Consider the following 23,221-nt stretch of genomic DNA (forward strand, 5'->3'; position numbering starts at 1 on the left):
GAAATTTAGCTCTTCATATTCTATTTTATGTTTCTTTTGAAACTCAATGTCAAGGAAAACCAAAATTGAATCCAGTTCGGTATGTGGAATTCTTCAAGAGGAAGGGTCTACCTTGTGATGAGAGCCTCTCCTATTGTCTATATTTACCTCAAAAACAAATAGAGACACTGAATTTGAGAGATCTACTTCGAAGTAAACATCACTGTTGTAAATGTAACTGAAATTTTGACTTTCCTTCTTTTTCTTTTAGAAAAGAAAGTAGTTTAAAACCTAAATGTAGTCATATCCTGAAGACAATAGTCAAACTTTACCTCTGTTACACTTTTACATTTATGGCCAGCTTGTATTTTGTTCAAATTCTGTTCATTTCTCTTTTCTCCTTTTGTTTTCAATAATGTTGCTTCTGCCTGATATGGATATACTTTAGAAGCACTGTATTTACCCATGGATAGAGTGACAGCAGTATTTATTTCAGGGCATACATGCCCGTGATTCTGTGAACTAAGTTCGTGTGTACTTGAATATTGATTGTAGGTGACTGGACTGATTTCCTAAAGTGAATACATAAATTCCATTAGTGCCAGATTTGATACCAAGTATAGAATTATTTGTTTGTTATTATTGTTTACCTTAGCTAAAGATACTCTCTTTGACAGCAGATTTGTCTATTTGCTTTTTTTCCTTCTGTGTGAATACTGACTGGTCTTGAATTCTGGGCCTTGGCATTGCCCTTCAGCTTTTACATACCAGGCTAGGGCTCCACCACTGAAACATAGCTCCATTTACAGCTTTTCGGTGATTAATGAGAAATAAAAATCACACCGACTTTCTAGCGTGAGCTGGCTTTAAACTGCAGTCCTCAGATCTGAGCCTCCTAAACAGCTAGGATGTAGGTATGAGCCACCAATGCTCAGAAAGCAGAAGGTTTCTTACATGGAATGTGATGGTTTTGAATTACCAAATCCAAGAAGGGAAGTAAAACATCTGTCATTAGGATCATTTTTTTGATCAATGGCTGCTAAACAATTCCCCAGACATTTTAGATTCTTCCACAATTTTAGCATTTAACATTTCTCTTGCTTTGCCCTTTATAAAATTCATTACATCATTAAAGCCATTTATTTCCTTTCCTGAACTAGCTTTGAACTGCAGTGCTCAGATCTCAGCCTCCTGAGCAGCTAGGATTACAGGCATCAACCACCACACCTGGCCTACATTTGTTTTTAAACATTTGTTTTACCCCAGCCCTAATTTTCTCCTGTTGCCCTTTCTTTCCCATTTACCCAAACTGGATCCAATTCAGTATGTGGAGTTCTTCAAGAAGAAGTTTCTACCTTGTGGTGAGGGTCTCTCCTCCTCCTTATTCCTCTCCTTACCAAGTTGTAAGTTTCATAACCAACATAGTGTCAAGTGAATATCAATGTCACATTAATTTATCCTATTCCTGCTGTTTCTGTGATTCCCTTTCCCATCCATAGATCAAATAACCTTATGTGCAAGATACAAGGTGCAGAAAAGTAAGAAAAATGAAAAAAGGAATAAACCCTACATACAGGACATAATAACATAACATCTTTCCATGTATTGGAGTTCATGTTGATATGCTTCATTATACATGGTCCTGTTTACTAAACAATTGTGTGATAGAGATTCTCTGTTGAGAATAACATAGACATATTCTAGTTCTAACAAATGAGGGAAGCCACATAACCTATTTTTCTTTAAATCTGGCTTACTACACTTAAGATAGTTTTTTTCCAGGTCTTTCCATTTCCTTATGCACCACAGCCATCTTCATTGCAGCACTATTTACCAAGCTAATATATGGAACCAGCCCAGATGCTCCTCAGTACATGAATGGATCAAGAAGATGTAGATAGGAAAGAATGAAAACAGCATTTTTCTTCAGGCAATAAGGTTCATAGCAGTGTTAGGTATGGTTAGTTCAGTTTGTAGATTTCAAAGCAAGCAATGAGTGGGTAATGAGGTGGCAAACATTATTCATGATATCTACAGCCGTTTCACTCTTGCTATCTCTACTTTAGAAGCTGGAAAATTAAACACTTCCTCTTTTTTCTTGAAGCCAAGTGGCCAAAGGCCAAAGTGCTGACCAAATAACCCTATGAGGCTTTTTTTTTGCTTTTGTAAAAGGAAAGATAGCTGGGTTTTCCGATCACTCCTTTTTCCTTGATTTAAGAAAAATATAAGGAAGTGGTGCTGTGGCTCAAATGGTAGAGCTAAGGCCCACAACCACCAGAAAAAAATATGAGAGTGAAGAAATCACATCCATGGGGGGGAGAAGTCAAGTTGTAGCTATCAAGGGAAAGATTGTGGTGGCATTCACAATGGAATCTCCTCTTATCAGTGGCACTTGCTTGTCTTATAAAAGCAGGTGTTGTCCAGAGTGACTTTTAGCAATGCGGGAATTGGATCTTCTTGCTTTCCCAAGGCCAGAATCATCACTTGAATGTTTGTTTTTAAGTTAAATTCTATTTGATTAAAAAACTGTACGTATCAATGTGGTCCCAAGTCATGTTTTCAATAGATGTGTACATCTGTATGTAAACTTTACTCAAAATTAAATGTATTGATTCCATTCATTATCATTTCTTTATGAAAAATCCCTTCATTTAGATTTTTTAAATACATAGTATATTAGTGTTATCATCAACAGCTACTCAGGAGCATATCAGAACTTCTTGTTCTCATGAAACCATAAATGAGCATGCACTGATCAGTTTTCCTCCATCCCTCTTCCTCTTCCATCCCCCAAAGTCTGCTATCTACCTTTGCACACTTGTACAAAATTAATCTTTTTCAATTTACAAAATGGACAAGATAATGTGGTATTCATTTTCTTCCCCAATTAACACAAGGATCTCTAAGGCTATCCATGTGGGGCAAAGGACGGGATTCCACTTTTTTTATGGCTGAATAATATTCCATTTTTTATATGTACCACATTTTCTCCATTTATTCATTGGATACAAGGCAGTTAGTTCTTAGTTTGTATCATTAATTTTGTTTTTGTTGTTTAATTAAAAAAGAGCCCTAAACACTAAAGCTTTGCTAGGTTGTTAATGAAACATTTTTTTAAAAAGACATTCTTGATTGTTTCTCAAATTTTCTGCTTTCAGTATTACCGAGGGTTCTGTCCTTTTCTGTCTATAAATTATCTTCTCTGTATAGAGAGGATTAATTTACACTTTCTCTGATGACAGAAGCTTAGCTAGCAGGCTAAATCCTGTTGCTATCAAATTATCAATATTTTCAATGATCATTCACTCTAAGTAAATGGACAAGTCAAAATTAAAGACATCCATTTTAATGCAGAACTGCGAAACAAAGCCAGCTTCAGTGTGTCACCAGTTAAGTGTCCAAAAAATGAAAAATAAACCCTAAAATAAGTAGAAAACCTTCCCTATTGTAAACTGGGACTCAGCGATGCTCAATGATGTGTTCAAGATCAGTTGTTACACAACATCAAGACAGGAATGGAAGTCCTTGTCCAATCTTACTGTTGAAAACCTTTGCACATTCCTGAACATAAGTCTTCTTTCTTTTTAATTTTCACAATTGTTATGAGTCCTAGTTTTTACCACAGCAATCTAAAATATTAGTAAATTCTAAATGTTCATGTAACTTGTATGCTTTAAAAAGTGATAATAGCCAAGCTGCACTTGTGTATTCCAGATGTGTCAGGATCAGTTAATCTGTATGGTTCTCATTTAAAGCTCAATCACCTGTCAGGTAAGTACCATTTAGACTTGGATTTTTGTGGAAGAGAATCTCAAATCATACCCCAAAGTAATACCCTGTGGAGTATACGCAGTTGTACCACTTCACAGTCTGTGTATTCCATCAGAACACTGTGCACTTGGCACCTTGGCAGAAAGCAACACAATGGCTAAATTAGAACCTTGCCACCCACTAGTTCTTGACCTCACTTTCTCTTGCCTCTCATTGCCTGGAGGTGGGCAAGGCTATGTGGAAGACAAGCACATTAGAGGAAAAGTCAAAACAAAAAAAGGAAGGAAAAAAATCCTCTGGCATTTAAGTGAGCATGCTGCCCAAAGAAGCAATTTCCTTTATGTAAGCCAATGCCAATGCAGAAATGTAATGCAGGAGAGAGACGATGCAGTCAGGCTCCTGGGCGTCATGCCCATAATCCTAGCTATTTACAGACTGAACACTGATGAGCAAGATTGGAAGCCAGTTCAGACTGATCAGCTGGGGAGACTGTTATCTCCAATTAAATACTTAAAAAACAAAACAAAACAAAAAAGACAGAAATGGAGCTGTGACTCAAGTGGTTAAGTGCTAGCTTTGCCCAGTTAAGCTCAGGGATAGTCCTAGCACCAGCACGCATACACATGCATATGTGCACGTGCACACACACACACACACACACACTCAAGAATTAAACATATAAACGACACACAAAGATATATATGTATATATGTTTGTATATATGCATGTATATGTGTATGCATATATATGAATATATATGAATGTATATTAGGAACTTCTGTGGTATAATGATGTTTTTGTACTATAGAACTGGTCTTACTAAGAATTCATAAAGAATAAAAACAAAAACATAAACCTTACAATAGGTGTATACTACTGTTCTGTGGAAATAGAATATACTGAACATCTCTTCCTTTTAATGGTATTAGCCCTCTGCATGAGAATTTGTTTGTGGGAAATAGTTTAAAAAATAATTTTAAGACATTTTCCTTGGAGGCACCAGTAAAATTTCAAATTTTAAAAGTAACAAAAATGTACAAACAACTTTGACCCTTACCTAGCAGCCTTAGGCATGAACAGACTTGTTAGTAGATCTGACCAACCCCTGATATGTCCACTTAAGTTCCCAATGAGTTTCCATACAGCCTGATAACAAGGCCTTTTGGGGTGCCATGATGTATCATGCATACTCCTCCTGGAAGAACAGGGGTGGGGAGCTTCTCCAGAAGGTGACTTTCCCTAGGCTCTGAAAGCAAGTCAAACAGGTGCATCGCTCAGCCCTGCAGATGCTGTTTCAGCTGGACTGAGTGATGAGCTCTCCACAGCCTCGCCAGTATGTGAGTGCTAGTTTCCCACTGATAGATCCCACAGCTAGAGGCAGCCTGTCAAGCCAGGGAATGTGATCACAGGAAGGTTTTCAAATTGCACCCTTGCCACAAAACAACATAGGTACAAAGCCATGCCCTCTAGGACTTTCTCTGCTGGGTACCTGCTTACTCCGTTTGCCTTATTCAGTCACTCTATATCCACTTACAAAGTACTGACCTTGTAGTCCACTAAAATGATATTTTCTTACAGTCATTAACAACTTCATAGTTGCCAAATCATTGAGAGTCATATTTGCATTTGTGTATTACGTTATGCCTGTCTCACTCCTTTTAACCGTCTCAACAACAACAATGACAACAACATGAGTCTCAAAGCTTCTTTCTAACCTTGGCTATTTATGTGATTCTTGCCTCTGTCTGTTTCATGAAGAGGTGACCTACTAAGCCTGCTATTTTCCTAGTTTAATGGTTTTCTTTAGTCTTCTTCAGCTCTATTTTTACTTATCTTGATCTATTTTCTCTGTTGGACTCCAACTAATCTCACAGCATGTCAATTATTCCAGGATTTGCATCTCAGTTTGGGCTATTGTTACCATCCCAGCATTACATGCACCTATTAGATTTCAAAGTGGATTATCTCAAAATATTCTTAAAACCCTAATTTTTAAATTTTAATTTATTTAATGCGCTTATTTAGTTTGAGCAATACTGAGGTTTGAACTTAGACTTCCTGCTTCTACTATGCTGATAGCTTCTGCTCTGGTTATTTTTTTAAGATAAAATTCTGCTTTTTGCCCAGAGAGTTCTTCTAATTATGCTTCTACCAAAACTGAGATGGCAGGCACATATGACCATACCCATTTTTTTTTCAGTGAAATAGGGTCTTGCAAAATCTGCAACCCCCAACAAGCTTGCCTCAAACCATGATCTTCCCAAATTCTACCTCCTAAGAAGCTAAGACTATGGGTACAAGTCACAAGAGCCCAGTGTCAATAAAGCGAGATACATCATTTTTTTTTAAACCCTTTCTTGAAATCTTACCATTGGCGTGACATCTGGGCATCAGCCTAGATCCTTCCTTTTTCCAAAACTCCACTTAGCCACTACTTTGATCATCTTCACACTCCCTCTCTCTGTATGAGACAAGATATTTGAAGTTTCTTGCAGAGTTTTTTGAACAGGAGAGTTTTCAACCTGGATACACACTGCCATAGCATTCTTTGTTGTTGTTTTCAATTGCTCATGTCACCCTACAGCTTCATATCTCACAGTGGTGCCCTCCAACTTGTGTGCAACCAAATAACTTTCTACACAATTATAGGTCCTCAATCTGATCTCTACCTCTTTGTAAACCATTCAATAAAACAAATATAGAGGTAGCAACATGCCTGATCCACTCTCATTTCTGCTGCTTCCTCACAATCAACAGGGTTTTAGACTATACTAACACCAGGTTGTTTGTTAAACAGAGCCTGCCTTATCATGTCTTTGTATTTCTTACAATTGATATGTGCTGTGTTCTAAAGAGTGCTGAATCTTATCTTGCAAGGTTCAACTCAGATCTGGGTTAAGTCTGATGTTTTTTCCTTCCACTTTGTTTTGTAATTGTTCATGTAGCTGCTGATCTCTGCTGGAATTGTTCATTAGTCACTGAAAAAGAATTGCACTTTCCTCATTATACTAAGAATTATATTTATCATGATTGCCATAAAGAATATTAGATGCCAGTATTCTCTATGTGTATGTATGAGCTTCAGAGAGGTTGTGGTAAAATTCTCCCTGAGGTGCCACAGACACCAACTTTAACAAGAATTTGTTCCAGGTCTAAAAAGACTCAGGCTCACAGAGGTTAAATATCCTTTATCTGAAAGGTTGAAGGGTTTCTGGTTTTTGGAGTTTTTCATCTTTTGGCATATTTGGATGTAATGAGGTATCTTCATGGTGGCTCTCAAGTCTAAAAGCAGAATCTATGTTGTACACATAAGCTGTAGGTAATTTAATACAATAATTTTAATAATTTTGTACAAGAAACAAAAGTTCAAGGGCTGGAATTCTCTACTTCATGCCATCACGTCAAGTTTTGGATGGTCAGATTAGTAGTGTTTAATCTGTGCTCTACTCCACCAAAGGGAAATTGTACAGGGGCTTGTATTACATGAATGCAAAAAAAATAAGCAAGACCAAAATATTCTGTAAACATGTGTGGGATAAAAGCATGCATGGAGGCAAAATACTTCACCTCCCCAATTAGAGAAATGAGTAATTGCACTACAATATTCAACTCCTTTGTAGTTTTTAGGTTGTGTCATTGATTTAAATAAAAATATAACCACTAAAACATCTTTAATTTGCTAATATAAAAGAAAAAAATTTTAAAATGAACACATTCTTGGCGGTTGCTCTATTTTTCTTCTATCAGTATCACAGAGATTCCTGTCCCTTCTTGTCTATAAATCCTATGCTCAGCAAAGTAGGGCTTTGCTTTACTTTTCCTCTGCTGATGGAAGTTCTGACTGCAGGCTGAATCCTGTTGCCACCAAGATTATAAATATCTTCAGTGAACATTCACTCTTCGTAAATGGGCCAGTCCAAATTAGAGACATACAGCTTAGTACAGAACTGAGGAATACAGCCAGTCTCACCTCAGTTTGTCACCAGCTTTCTAAATTCAACAACAATGACAACCAAAAAACAACCCACCTTTTATCTAAGAGGTTAGGAGTAAGAGTAATCCTGGAAAGGTGAGTAGGAAGGACATTGATTCTTTTCATAGTCAGAATGGGGAAGGAAAGGGGGGGGAAATAGCAGCCTGAGAAAATGAAGTGCTCTAATGTGAACTGAGTGGCGTAGGTCTTAGACCAGTTGAATATTTATGGAATAACTTCAACCCATGAAACTTACCTATGTTTCCTTATTTGACATTCATAGACTTTCTTGTCTGCAAACGGAATAACAGACTTAAAGATACTGGGTAACCATTACAAGGCCACACATCTATGAAATAGCAGATGTGACTTATAGATACAAGTATTTCTGATGCTAAATTTCTTCCTCTTTCCATTAAGTTATGTTCATTTGATTTAGATGTCTTTTTTGTAGATGGTGTCTTAGGCTCATCTAGGAGAATATCTGATCTCATTGAATTTAGACAAATCAGTGACTTCCAGATGAACTTGTCAGGAGAATCCCATTCAAAGGCATCTAGAGCTTCATAAATTTTTTTCATATATTTTTATTGTAATTAATAGAAGGGTTACATGATATTTGCCAGATAGAAGGTGCATTAATTCCCATACATTGATACCCTTTCACATGTCTTGGTCCCCATTTCCCTCGTCCCCATCCCTACCCCTCATCTTGTTTTCCCCCCTTCCCTATCCAATTTCAAATAACCAAATACAAATATATCCGATATATCAGGTAACAAAGTGAGATACTGTAACAATATGAGATAACCAAGGGACAACAAAAGAGATGAAAGATAACATAGTACCTTAAGAACAACAATCATTCATTATATGGCTTTTGTTTCTATATCCTAGAGGTCCTTTCATTTAGCGTATACTAAAACTTTTATATAGTTTATTACAGCCTTTTATTACTTACTAATGTGTCTTTACTTCCAAGTTTGTAAATCCATACAACCTGTTGTGGCAAGCTGTTTTGTTTACCTTCTTATCTCAGCATCAAAGAGATTCCATAAAATGTTGGTTTATGCACCAATGAGCAACTTTTTATGATCCGATTAAAATTATATGAGGTATGAACTGCGGTAGCATGTTGTTGATTAACTGTATTATCATAAGTATAATTATAAGATAAACAACATCCAATCAATATGACCGAGAATACTGACTTTAACTATTACCATTATTGAACCATTCTATTTGAATTTTTCATTGTCTATGGATTAGCAGTAAAAGATAAAGAGTTACGCCATACTTCACCAATCTTGAATGAATGATTAAATAGACCTCTTTATACTACAAGTGTGTGTGTATGTGTGTGTGTGTGTGTGTGTGTGTGTGTGTGATATCTAGTGCAAGGTTATTGTAAAGATGGAGTGTGCAAGATACAATGTGCATTCAACCTGAAGTTTACAGAGCAATGAGCAGTATCAGTGAGCAGAGACTGCTTGGTGAAAAAATTGGGGGCCCACAATGACTTATACAGGGATAGCACAGAAGAAAGCTTCCTAGCCCAGGGAACCCTGATAGTGGGAACAGAGCCTGAGGTGTACTGAGGGTAATGTGGATGAGTGAGGGGAACGGGGCCAGGTTTTTTTCTCTTATCAGAGTTGGAATTGGTCTGCAGGCACTGATAATTATAGCACAGTAGGGGTTACTCCTATGCGTAAAAGGGAGTCGTACAGATTTTGAGCTGTGGAATGTTGCTTAGCAGTATACTGAGGGGATGCAGCTTGAGCAAAGACTTACTCAGTGAACTGTGTGTTGTCAGAGTTTGGGAAGGAAGTTGGTGGTGAACAGAGGTGAGGGTGAGGATGGTTGTCATATTGAGTGGGTGCTACTTAGGTTAATGTAAGTTGTAGGTAAGTTGCCATTAAGGCTATAGAAATGGAAAAATAAATAGGCTCCAAATAGATAAGAAAGGACAAAGCAGTGTGGGGGACCAATAAGTAGAGAGAGTATATGAAAAGTCACAAAGGAACTGAAAATTGTTTATCTACAACTCTAGGGGAGCATAAGATAAAGCCACAATTTAAAACTAGTTTTCTGGGAATCAAAGTCTTACAGAGGTGATGAAAGCTTTATTTTCCAGGTCAACAAGGTAAAAATATACTATAATCTTTCTCACCAGAACACAAATCCAAAATAACCATACCCCCCACCTCCACCACCAGCTCTCTGCCTAAAAAGTGTGTCTCAGTTCCTAGGTTTTATAAATCACTTGGCAAACATTTTCAGGGACCTTAATTAGTAGCGCACAAAGGAAGGAAGAGGAAACAGCCAGACAAGGACAGAAGAGTCTAGAAGAAAGGCCCTCTGAGAAGTGTGTCTCCGCATGCACTATGCCTCTGCCTAGATATCTGCAAACTTCTCCGCAACTACATCCTTTATTTGTGATAATCATTTCCAAAACTACTAGAAACATGCCTGATCTTTTCTTTCATTGGCCTAACCCTGACAACAGCCCATACATACATACCTACGTGTGTGTGAGTGTGTGTGTGTGTGTGTGTGTGTGTGTGGTGGGTCAAGAAAAACAGCTATGTCAGTATTTTTTCCTTCTGAATAAATTTAAGCTGATGTAGGAGTTTCTCAGAAAGCCTTAGGAAACACTTGGACGTAAGGAGATTTAGAAAGGCCAAAGAAACAGTTTTCCCAAGGTGATAGATATGCACTGGAATAAACATTCATTTTTTTTTTTCACCTCAAACCTTCAACAAACTGCAAGAATCCTGCCCTCCTTGCTGCCTGCTGCTGTAGCCATGACACATGACAGCAGCACAGAAGAGCTGGCAGCCACTGTCGCTGCCGCAGCAGCTAAACACCTTCCTTCTCAAGCCTGGGACTACACAAGGGTGGCCATATAGCTGAAACACCAGACAGACAAGAAGCTGCCTGCGTCCCTTTTCTCGTTTGCAAAGAAAGCCTAACAAGGCTTTGTAAAGAAAATATTGCTTAATTATCCTTGACTCCAAAACTAAGCAGTTTCCCAACTATAAAAGAGAGCTCTTCCACAGCTCCCAGAAGATGGTAGGTGGGAACTCTTTCCTAGCCTTCTCTGCACCTGCCAGCTTATGGGGTTTTTCTTCTGAGGTACTGGCTTCCCCTCATAATATTTAAGAGGAAAAAAAGAGGTCAGAAGAGCAGCCTATTTCTGGACATTTCTGCATGTCTATGAATATTTCCTTTTGGAGGAGGAAAAGTCTGAAAGGTTTAAAAAATGCCCCTTCTCTGGCCTCCAAAGAAATAGTAATAACTCCCTAAAATACTTTATTATTGCTAATAGGTAGAGAAAAGGGTGGGACAAAAGGGGAGGGGAATGTCTTTTAAGCAGTTAGTCCTTATGCTTCTTTCAATTTCTGTCACTATTCATTTCCCTATCAATGATGTAATCTGACAGTATCTATAATATCACCATAGAACTATAAATTATGAAATACAAAATTATGTACCTTTCACTTAATTTTCCTTGGGGTAGAGATAGAATATAAGATAATATTTAAATTCTGTGCTGCTAATATGTCACAACTGTCTTAGCTTACACTTTATTGACTCAAAGTACAATTAGTAAAGGATTTATTTTCTAAATTCGCACATATTTGTGCATTTGATTTTTCTTATCTTCTTTTGTTAGTCCAAAGTAAGAAAGGCTAACGAAGATGTGACAGATCAAGTAAAACAGAGACAGGTATGATCCTACCTACCATTCAGCTCAGCTCCTAACTAAATTATTGGCTCACTCAATGGAAGATTATGATTTAGTTTCTACTTAAACAGCCATTCCACTTGCTTATCCTTAAAGTATTAGTATACAAAAAGTATTTAAAAGTATTCCTCTACATAAACTTTTCTACCTTTCATTTTCCTTATGATGCACTCTTTAGCTTCCCCCAGAGAAGTCAAATTCAGAAATGTCTTCAGTTTCTTTTACTGAACATACATATATTTTTCTACTCCCTGTTCTTTGGAGTATACATCTTTGTACTTCCTTAAAGCCCCAATATGGTTTAGTTTTCAGTCAAGACGATTGCTGTTCTTAGTCAACATTAATAAGTAGAGCTGATATACTCCTGAGAAGGAGTCACTACAGATAATCTGATTATTAAAACATTTTCTCAGAGGCACTGTTTAAGAGCCAGAAGCAAATACAAAGTGATGGGACACAGAGCAGGGGTTTGTCAGGGAGCTTTGTCAAAGAATCAGAACACAGATAACTGGATTTGGGTCTGAGAAGGACCCAAAAGAGGTTGGCTCCTCCTTACTGAGTGGTCAACCTAGTTTGCCTAGCTCCCTTTCAGTCCTGCATGGTCTTCCAGTAACCCAGTGCTCATCTGACACCACTGTTCCTACTCATTGCCAGACACTAATAAACAGGTCAATAAACAGCGTAAAAATTCAGTATGTACAGAGACATACCCGAGTCACTAGTGAACAGCTTCCACCTCCGGCTTTCCAAACTCCCATTTAATCCAGCAGAAACAGAGTTAAATATATGTAGGTAGGCAGATATGTACACACCTACCTACATACATATATGTCTACATGCATATATGTTTATGAAAAGGATATTGGCATATCATCTACCTACCTTTCCGAAAACTAAAGCACCTTTTGATTCTTCTGTATGTAGTTTTAGGAATGAAAGGAGTTGATGCTAAGGCACCTGAGGGGCGTCCCCCAGAATTTCGATCTTCAGGCATCATACAGGCCCCAAGTTCTGACCCCAGTACAGTTCAGGGCTTCTTTAAATCCTGCCTCTGTGCAGAACTCCAGGAACACTCCTTCACATGTTTGTTTATTTGTGAGAATTGAAGTGCTGATTAGTACAACTCCAAGGTTTTAATTATCCAGGTCCTGGCTCAAGGGTAAGTTACCAATTCTCATTTTACTCCTTTCTGGGGGAAAAGAAGTTCACCTTCTTTTACTTTTCTCTAATCCACCGAGTCTTTTTTTTTAGTTATTCCTTTTTTTAAAGGTTTTTGCAGACATTTCAGAATGTCACAGAACAGTACTGCAGCAAGCAAGCTTCACCTCTCATTCGATCAGCAGGAATTGTTTAGTTTGGTTTTGTTTTATTAAGAACTATCTTCTCAGCTGGACTGAGATTCCTTTGGGGAAGTCAGCAAATAGCCCTATGCCAGGGGAGAGAGAACAATGACCAAAAGGCCCCTCTGGAAACACCTCAGGACCGTCCTTGATGGCTTCTTTCATCTGAGCAAAAGGGGAGGAAAATCTTGGCACCGTCTCTGGAAAGCATGATAGATTCCTTGCAAAAGGACTCTCCTGGCTCCTTTGACAGCAACCCTCAGCCTTTGATGGTCTCTGCGGACTTTTTTGTGCCTTCTATCTTCCAACTCCCCAGGGAATCACGTCAGAATAGTCCAGCGCCTTTTACTCCCAGGAGGTTGTGCAGGGAGGAGGCTGTGGGGTTTGCAGAGAGCCTCTCCTCCCCCTCCTCCCACGTCAGCTCTCCTTTTCTCAATGAGAGCTGGGAAGGCTGGAGCTGGCCTCACAGCTGTGGCTGCTGCTGCTGTTCTGCTGCTGCTGCTACTGCTGCTGCTGCTGCTGCTGCTGCCACCTTCCGTGTCCGCTGCTCACAAGCAGCAGGTGCAGTCACAACATAAGAGCAGGAGGGAAAGCCAGGCTGCACTGTGAGCTCCTTTCCTCTTCCATTGACTTTGCATTGACCTTGGAGCTCTAGGCTCATGCAGCACCTTTACAGTTGGCTGGCTCAGCCCTCTCCTGCCCTGCTCCCTGCCCTGAAATGACACAACATCAAACTGCTTGGGGGGGGGGGGGACTTTTCAACCTCCCCTCCATCCTCATACTTTCTCTCTTCCTACAGGAGACTGACTTTTTATTTTCTGAATATTGTGCAAATGACTCAATCCACAGTATATGCCATTTCCATGTACCTGTCCTTAAAAACACTGATATCTTGCAATATATAGGTATATATGTGTCTATAAAATAAAAAAGAAAATACATAAGAGTTTGCAGACACCATTGCAAATAAATCCATTTATGCATGTATGTATGGTTATAAATACATGTTTATTTCACTGGCCATTGTCTAATAGTCTGACATTGAGCATTTTCCCCATATTTCTTCATGCAGCTTCTCTACTACAGGTCTTCTCCCACACCCCCCTCCCCACCTCCAACCCTTTCAATCTCTCACTGAATAATTTACTCACTGGGTTAATCATTCATCCAGCAGGCTGTTCCACAGCAGATTTAGAATGCTAGATTTTTAACCCTAACTGACCTCTAAGGCCTCTCACTGTGAGGAGTGCTAAGGAGGTCCTTCCTTTCACAGCATCCTGCTCTGACCAGCAGCTAGTCACTGAATGTATCGTGGTGAGTTGTTTGTGCTCTAAGGTGCAGATATTGCCTTTCCCTGTGGTATGGCAGCTTGCTGTTAGGAAGAGGAAGTCACCAACTCTAAGCTGGCACCAACAAGACAGAGGAGATTCTCACAGAGCAGCCCACGAGCTAACTGGAAATTCACTGACCTTTATGCTTATCTGGAGGGGAGAAGGCGCACCACTGGATTTTAGAGCTGGGAAGTAAAAGCAATCTTGCCTAGTTCTCGTACCTTGTAAGAAAACTAAATGCGAGGGAAGGAAAATCATACATGCATGATCATATAGGTAGCCTGAATCGGAGGCAAAAACTAAAATCACATTGCCTCTGTGTCAAACTTGGCTTGCAGGCCAATAGTATTCATTGTGAATAGAATTTGTTATTGTCTTGCTATATCTCTGACTGGATTCTTCTCATGAAGAGAATAGAATTTTCAGAAGGAGGCTGAACATTTGTAACTATGTACTCATAGCTAATGAACAAACAATAGATTCCCACTCTTCTCAACCTGTTCTAGGTACCTCCATGAAAATTTCCTCAAAAGCAATCGGAAAGGCCAGTGAACACAATCAAATGAACAGAAGGATGAAAAAAAAATGAATCTAAGTTTCAGCAAAACTAAAAATACAAATGGTTCACATACCCAAATTTCACATTTTCTTTCTTTTCCTCTCTTTTTGTGCCACTGCTGGGCCTTGAACTCTGGCCTAGGCACTGGCCCTGAGTTTCTTTTGCTCAAGGCTAGTAGCACTTCACCACTTGAGTAAAAGCTCTGTATCTGTTGTGTGTGTGTGTGTTCAATTGGAGATAAGTGTCTCATAGCCTTTTCTACTGGGGCTGGCTTTGAACCAGAATCCTCAGATCTCAGCTTCAGAGATGTGAGGATTACAGGCTTGACAGGCACTCAGTTTCACATTTAAAAAAATTTTTCAGGTGTGTGTGTGTGTGTGTGTGTGTGTGTGTGTGTGTGTGTGTGTGTGTGTGTGTGTGTATGTCTGGAGGCCCTCAGTTTCACATTTTTTTTGTCAGTCTTGGGGCTTGAGCTCAGGGCTTGAGCCCTGTCCTTGAGCTTTCTCAAGGCTAGAGCTCTACCACTTGAGCCGCAGCACTTTTTTTCTATGTATGTGGTACTGAGGAATTGAACCCGGGTCTTTGTGCATGTTAGGCAGGCACTCTACCACTAGGCCAAACACTCAGCCCTCACATTTTTTTTAAATTTTAATTTTTGTGTTGGTCACGGGACTTGAATTTTGGGCCTGGACATTGTCCCTGAGATCTTCAGCTCAAGGCTACCAGCTACCCCTTGAGCCACTTTCCGTTTTCTGGTGGTTAATTGGAGATAAGAGTCTCACACAGACTTTAGTGCCCACTTTGGCTTTGAACCATGATCCTCAGATCTCAACATCCTGGGTAGCTAGGATTACAGGCACGAAACCACCATGTCTAGCTACACATTTTATTTTATTATTTTTTATTATTTTTATTTTTCCAGAGCTGAGGACCGAACTCAGGGCCTTGCATTTGCCAGGCAAGGGCTCTTCCACTGAGCTAAATCCCCAACAGCCCCCCCCCCCATTTTGTTTTTACAGAGACAGTGTACCTCTCAGCCTCATTCACAGGGAAATACCTGTCTACGGATATTTTTACACCAATCACAAGGTTGAGGTATATATACATCATTATAAAAGTTTGTTTTCAGACTGAATTGTTGAAAGGCAATGTCACAGTTTTACACTTCCATTGAATTTCTTACCCTATCTGAATAATTTGTTGTAAATATTTGTTGTTTTGGTAAAAAGAAAAATTGTATGTTTTATAATTTTCCCCATTACATAGTTGCTAATTTCTAGGCAGGTGAAATGCTAGGCTATTGCAATGTTCAAGGGGGGGGCATTTAACAGATATATGCAAGCTAAATGAATATGAACTTAAATGCCTACAAATTTAAGTTTATAAAAACACAAATTATACAACACCCATAGAACCTATAAGCTATGTAATAGATTTCAAATGTATCTAAATGTGGAATACTGTGCAGTTTGGAGAGGTAGGTCAGCCTCTCCTCCAAACACCTTAACAGATGCTCTTTAATCAGTAACTGAAGTCAGCTTTGAGTGGTAGGAAGGAGGATGAAAATCAAAACATTTTGGTTTGAGAATGATGTGTTCTGGGGCCCATAACTAATCCAGGAAGGGAAATATGTTATCAAATGAGAGACAATGGTGTCAGTCTGGGTACTGTAACAGTTTTATTGACATATTCATATGCCCCCAAATCCACTCATTTAAAGTATATCATTCAGTGTTTCTTAGAATAGTCACTCCGTACACAAGGAACTAGTTTTAGAACATTTCTGTCCTCTCAAAACACAATTATATATCTTTTGGCTTTCTCCTGTATTCGAATCCTGATGTTTGGAGAAGTTAATCAATTTTGTTCATTTTTTTCCCCTTGATTAAATAACAGGCAGGAGAGGTAGAAAGAGGAAAAGAAATAACATACTTGATGGAAGTAATTGCTTGACAAAAATACTTAGATCAGCAGATAGTAAGTTTCCTCCTGAACTCAGGAGGCCCAGGAATTTGATGACTAGGGGGTAGAGGGAAAGGTGAAGAAAATGAAGCTGTTTTAACAGGAAGTTTGAAAACTCACATTCTCATGTCTTTGGTGCTGAAGGTGGCTCATTCAAACTGTTCACTTTGAATAGTTCAGTAATGGCAGGGCAATCTCATGCGAAGGCACTGAAGTGGGCCTTCAGCTTGCTAGGCTTTTCAAATGTTTCACATAGTCATTTGCCATTTTTTGTTTTCAAAATAAAATGGGCATACAAATTAAAACATTGTGAGAATACAATTTACTCTTTTAGTAATTCGCCTGGTATAATACTGTACACCGGACTGTTACTCAGCCAGCTGGGATGGTTACCTTTCTCTAATTGAAGACGTTGCTCAAAAGAAGACAATTCATTAACCTAGTAAAATAGCAAAATATCTTTAATGAATGTTTATTACTTTAGTAATAAGCTAAGCTTATTTAAGATTCTTTTTTTAAAAAAAATTATTACTTTTTCTGAATTTTTGTGCTGGCACTGGTGGTTGAACTCAGGGCTTGCATGCTGTCTTTGAGCATTTTTGCTCAAGGGTAGCATTCTACCACTTGAGTCACAGCTCCATATCTACTTTTTGGTGGTTAATTGGGGATAAGAATCTCATGAACTTTCCTGTCTGGACTAGAGCCTCGAACTACAATCCTCAGATCTCAACCTCCTGAGTAGTTAGGATTATAAATATGAACCACTGGGACCTGAAACCTGGTTTTACATTTCTTTTTAAAACTTTTATTTTTGGAGGTGCTGGGGAATTCAGTATAGGATCTTACACATGTTAAGCATGTGTTCTCATGAGCTACATCATCAGCCCAATATTTATTTTTATTTTTTATTATCAGGGTAATGTATAGAGGGGTTACAGTTCCATTTGTTAGATAGTAGGTGCGTTACTTCTCACACACTGATACCCCTTCTCATGTTTTTGTCCCCATTCCCTCCCTCACCCCTCCCAATCATCTTGTTTTCCTTCCTCCCTTTCCTATTTCAAATAAACAAATATACAATATACCAGGTAACAACGTCAGATTCAGTAAAAATATGAGATTAACCACAAAAAGGGCATAAAAAGAGAAGAGAAATAATATAGTACATTGAGAACAACAACAACTCAAGATAAAGCTCTTGTTTCCATATCAATACTTTTGAAAATTTCTTATTTATTTATTCTGTGTGTGTGTGTGTGTGTGTGTGTGTGTGTGTGTGTGTGTGTGTGTTTGCTAGCACCGGGACTTAAACTAAGGGCCTGGGAGCTACCAACTTGAACTTCACTTTGTAAAGTCTGCCTAAAGGAAACTCCACACAGTTCAGGAGAAGAGGGTTTATTGCATGAGGAAAGAGCAGACTCCTGACACCCAAGATGGAGTCGGGCGAGCAAGAGAGCTTAGGGCGGGAAGTGAGAGATTATATAGGGGGAGGGGTATAGACACAGAGGAAACAGATGTGATCTCAAAGGATGGAGAAATACCTCAGTGGGGACCTCCCACTGCCCCCAGGCATGCCAGTTGCCAGGGTTACAGGTGGTGGGCAGGGATTTCCAGGGTGCAGGGGGAGAGAGCCAAGGGAAGAAGTCATTTCTTCCAGTCAGACCTAACATACTTCTAGTTTTTTGGTGATAAATTGGTAATAAGAGTCTCATGGAATTTTTTGGCTTGGAAATATGTTTCTTGGATGTCAGCCTCCCGAGTAGCCAGAATTAAAGACTTCAGCCCCTGTCACCCTGCTTCCAATATTTATTATTTTAACAATAGGAGCTTGTAATGTTTAAGTGTTCAAAATAATTCTAATATTTATTTATTTTTATTTTTATTATGAAGTTGCTATACACAGAGATTACAGTTAGGTAAGTTAGGTAAAGAGTACATTTTGGACAATGCCAATGACTTTTGCTCTCTCTGTTTTTCCCTTCTGACTACCTGCAAGTTTTATCGTTCATTTTTATGATAGTGTATAGTTTGTACCATTGTTGCATTCATTCACTTTTTGTCCCTCTATTTCAAATGATTCTGGTCAATTAGCCTGAGAATATCTGATATGTTTAAGAGCAAAAAATTCACTATGTGAATTTGAAGTATGGACAGTACACACAGAAAAAGAATATAAACAGGAGAATTCTGATTTATTAAATGTGAATGCATTTAACAGAAAAAGAATATAAACATGAGAATTCTAACTGATTTATTAAATGTGAGTGCATTTAACACAGTTTATGGTCTAATGCAGTTTATTTTGATTCAATAAAATTAGACTTCACATTCTTGCAAATACATGGTGGTTGTAGATAAATATTTGTATCCTTATTTTGAAGTTCCAGTCATTGAATTTCTAAAGTAATTTTTCTGTTTCTATTATTATATTTTATACATTTTGTTTTGTTTTATTTTACTACTCATCTTAGTTTTAGAGTATTGTTTGCTGATTTTTCAAATAGTGTACTCTTGATACTATTAGTAAGGACAATTTGTACAAGTAAATTCCAGTAAACACCAGATTCCCATTGAAAGTGGTAGTGTTATTTTTCATGTGAGCATCCGGGGTTTGGATGCCAAATCCACTAGCGGATGTTACAAATTAACACCTAGATATAGATATTATTTACTGTTTTAACAATCAGTTCTCTCAATATAGTGAGGCTAATAATAACATCAGCTTAAAGAAGGAGATGTGCTTTTCTATGATTTAAAAAACCTGCTTACCTCCTCCAAATGGTCCCCATATGACTCTGCGGATGGACTTCACCCAGTCTTCCATGTCATTCTGGGTGCTTGCCATGAGGAGGTAGCTCTCATGATTTGCTGTCATCCGATCCCGATCGCCTCCTGTAAAGCCACATTAGCACATTCAGCTGAAGGTTCATCCAGACATTCCTTATCACAGGTATCCTAGGGAATCCAAGAAACCCAGGTTGGGCCTAAGACATTCAATACTAACCAATGAATTGGAAATATGACCATAGTTTTCAAATGGGATGAGGGGAGACTGCTTCAAAATGAAAGGAGAAAGTTGGAATGCAAAGAGCATTCCACAAACAAAGCCTATTTTTCTTTTTTCCTTTCCTAGCAACAACCCAAAGAACTGAATGAACTCATAATCCAGCCTATTCACACAGAGCTGCTGACTAGGGAGGAACAGCAGAGACAAAAGGAAAGAGAGAGAAGATGGAATAGTGGTCCATGCAGCGTGGCTTTTCATTTGAAGCAAGTGCTGAACACTGTGTAGTGGCCAAACAGCCAGACATCAGGCTGTCATGAGCAAGCATGTGTATGTATGTATTCAAATAAGGGAAGATATCCACATGTACACTTGGTGTACAGTGCTATTCAGATGAAGGACGGCATCTGGGTTCCCAGATCATAGTTTCAGGAGGCATATGATAGATGGAAGGGAAAAGGAGAATGCTGACAGTACTGAAACTCTGACAATGCTTCCCTATCAAAAGTTCATGGTTTATTTAACCCTCCTCCCCCACTCAACAACCCATCTATATATATAAAATCTTCATGGTCCATAATACAAGTTTAAAGTACTAGATGTCTAAAGCAGATAATTTAATTTTATGGAATTATTTTATAGTGCTCTTAAGTTTTTCTAATAACTTAATATTCTCAAAGGGGGGAAAAAAGAAAAGAAAGAGAAAAAGGACAACCATATATTCAGATCTGAAGGGATCATGGAAGTCCTTACCCTCCTTTTGCATTTAAGTAAGTATTTCTGAACACATGTTATCAGTGACTACATGGCTTTTCAGAGTCTGAAAATGTTGCTCATGGAATGATGAAAGGAATAGAATGTTAAGTATTTTAGCAAATTCTGATGATGTATTAATATTGCTCTTTATTTTCAAGTACTCAAATGTCGATCAACATTTAATTTTCCTTCAGGGCAATAAACTTGCAGTGCTGGGTTCAAGTAATCAGTATCCACGTGTTTGGTTTAGTTAAAATATTGGAAATGGGCCAGAATACTTTTATGAGGCGTTTATAGCTTCATGGACACCAACAGCTGTCTACTTCCTTATATCTAACCATATTCCCACATGCCTCTGAAAGGTAAAGACTTGATTTTGAGAATGAAATCCCCAAAGTTCTTCTCAACAGTGTCCTTAGGTTGAAAAGCAAGTGTTCTTGCACTGATGTACATTTGTAAAATATCCAAAGGTCAAGGGATTGCAACAAATTGAAGTCATCAACTTGAGCATCTAGAATTAGTGCTTCATATTGTATAACTGCGTGTGATGAAGAGGTGCCATTAAATCAACCTTCAAATGCTGAACAAATTATTAAAAAAAAACAAAACCAGCCTTTCTACATTGTACAGAATATGCCACAATGATTATTTTATATCCCTAGCCAACCATCACTTTAAACAGCTTGAATCAGAAAAAGGCATAGATTTAGCAATAGGAGAAAACCCAGTATCAATAGCTCTATCACAAACTATGTGTTTGACTTCTTAGAAATCATTTAACTCCAGAAAATGATTCAATATCTTGAATCACATTGTGTTCTCTCCCCCTCCTCTTCCTTTTTGCCTGTCCTGGGGCTTGAACTCATGGCTTAGGTGCTATTCTTGAACTTCTTTTGCCTTAAGGTTAGAGTTCTACCACTTGAGCCACAACTCCATTTCTGGTTCATTTTTTTTCGGTGGGAAGAGTAATTTATTGGAGATAAAAGTGTCAGAGGCTTTCTTGCTTGGGCTGGAACCATGATCCTTAGATATCAGTTTCCTGACCAGCACCTGGATAATAATACTTTTCTGTATGATTAAAGTCACTTTATGGTGAGCAGTGAATGAAAATCAGTAAAAGACTAGCACTGTGTCAGACTATAATCAAAATTCTATAAGCACAATTTGCATATTATTTAGCTGTCTCCTCTTAACCAACATAAAAAAGGACATATTATATAAACTGACCTCATCAGTACTCCATGTAATACATGCTAGAGCACAGTCAATAATAACAGACATTCTTAAATGTTATTTTTTCTTAATACAATACACATAAATTGCTCTTTAAAATTATACATTTCCCAGGTATGAAAGTACACCACACATGAACATACACACGTGACTGCTGACATACCAGTGGCAGATAACGAAGTGCCCAAATGAAAAGATGTTTCTCCTGGCATAGTTTAGCTATAAGAATGTATTCTGTATTCTGATCCACGCACACCACTGAGCCAAAAAAAATACCATTTTGAAATCAGAATATTTTAATTATTGTCTTTGCCTGAAGGATGCTTAGCAATTCAGACAGCAATATCCTGCAGTGTCACTCCCAGCCCAGCAGAAACAGCCATGGTAATGAGCATGAGTGACAGCCGCTGGAGATGGTCCTGCTGAAAGCAGAGGAAAAAGAGGATGATAAGCCCAACTGCCCATTATCCCCTGACTGTTCATCTCATTCTTCATCTTTGCCAAGGGTGCTGTGTGTCTGACCCAGAATCTCATTTGAACTGCCAATCACAGATATGAAATCCCATCTGTGAACTTCACCCATGGGTAGATCTTGATTCCTCAGTGTATTAGCAAGAAAATAGATTTAGGAAAATGTTCTCAATGGGTCGCTGGAAATATGGGCTTATTAGTAAGAAGGAAATTGATACAATTATATAGGTTTAAATGATAGTATCCACAGGTTCCCTCAGGTTTTAATTATTCATGGCCAACTGAGGTATGAAATATTACAGGGAAACTACAGAAAAGAACAATTCATGTATCTTCAATAAAATTGTTCTGATAGCTATGTCCTTTGCCATACAGAAGCTTTGCAGTTTAATGCAATTCCATTTGTCTAATTTTCCTTTAATTTGTTGTGTTTCTGGGCCTTTATTAAGAAAGTTTCAACCTGTGCCAAGGAGACGTAGTGTATCTTCTATTCCTTCCTGTAAAGTTCTCAGGGCATCTGCTTTTACCTCAAGGTCTTTGATCCATTTGGAATTAATTCTGGTGCAGGGTGACATAGAAGGATCCAACTTTAGTTTTCTGCAGGTGCTTAAACAATTCTGCCAGCACCATTTGTTAAAGAGGCTGTCTTTCTTCCATCCTATTTTTGACTTCTTTATTTAAAATTAGGTAGCCACAGGTCGGTGGGTTGATTTCTGGGTTTTCAGGCCTATTCTTGTGCCAATATCAAGCTGCTTTAATTACTATAGCTCTGTAATAGAGGCTGAGGTTTGGTACTGGTATTCCTTCAACACTGTTCTTTCTGCTAAGGATTGTTTTTGCTACTAGCCATATAATAGAGAAGGGCCTCATATCTAAAGTATACCTATGGCTCAAAAAATTGGGTCTCTCCAAAACAAATATTCAAAGAAAGAACCATCCCATTAAAAGGTGGGCTAAAGACTTCAGAGAGAGACTTCTCTGAGGAGGAAATAAAAATGGTCTATAGACACATGAAGGAATGCTTGACATCTCTGACCATACAAGAAATACAAATCAAAACAACTTTGAGATTCTATCTCACTCCAGTTAAAACG

General features: G+C 38.3%; 1 protein-coding gene across 6 annotated transcripts in view; it reads right to left on the reverse strand.

Moving 5' to 3' along the window:
- Arhgap24 (Rho GTPase activating protein 24) overlaps window positions 1-23,221 on the reverse strand; it is a 460,279-nt gene that overhangs the window by 47,508 nt on the left and 389,550 nt on the right. For 5 of the 6 annotated variants that reach the window (XM_090343274.1, XM_090343273.1, XM_090343272.1 and 2 more), the window contains one exon: window positions 19,433-19,555. In XM_090343274.1, coding sequence (XP_090199400.1) covers window positions 19,433-19,555 — 123 coding nt within the window. Of the gene's footprint in view, window positions 1-12,353; window positions 13,277-19,432; window positions 19,556-23,221 lie in introns of those variants that run through there. The other variant, XM_090343276.1, reaches the window with a different exon arrangement.

Source organism: Megascapheus bottae, chromosome 13 (assembly GCF_031878675.1).
Source record: "Megascapheus bottae isolate mThoBot1 chromosome 13, mThoBot2.hap1, whole genome shotgun sequence".
Lineage (NCBI taxonomy): Eukaryota > Metazoa > Chordata > Mammalia > Rodentia > Geomyidae > Megascapheus > Megascapheus bottae.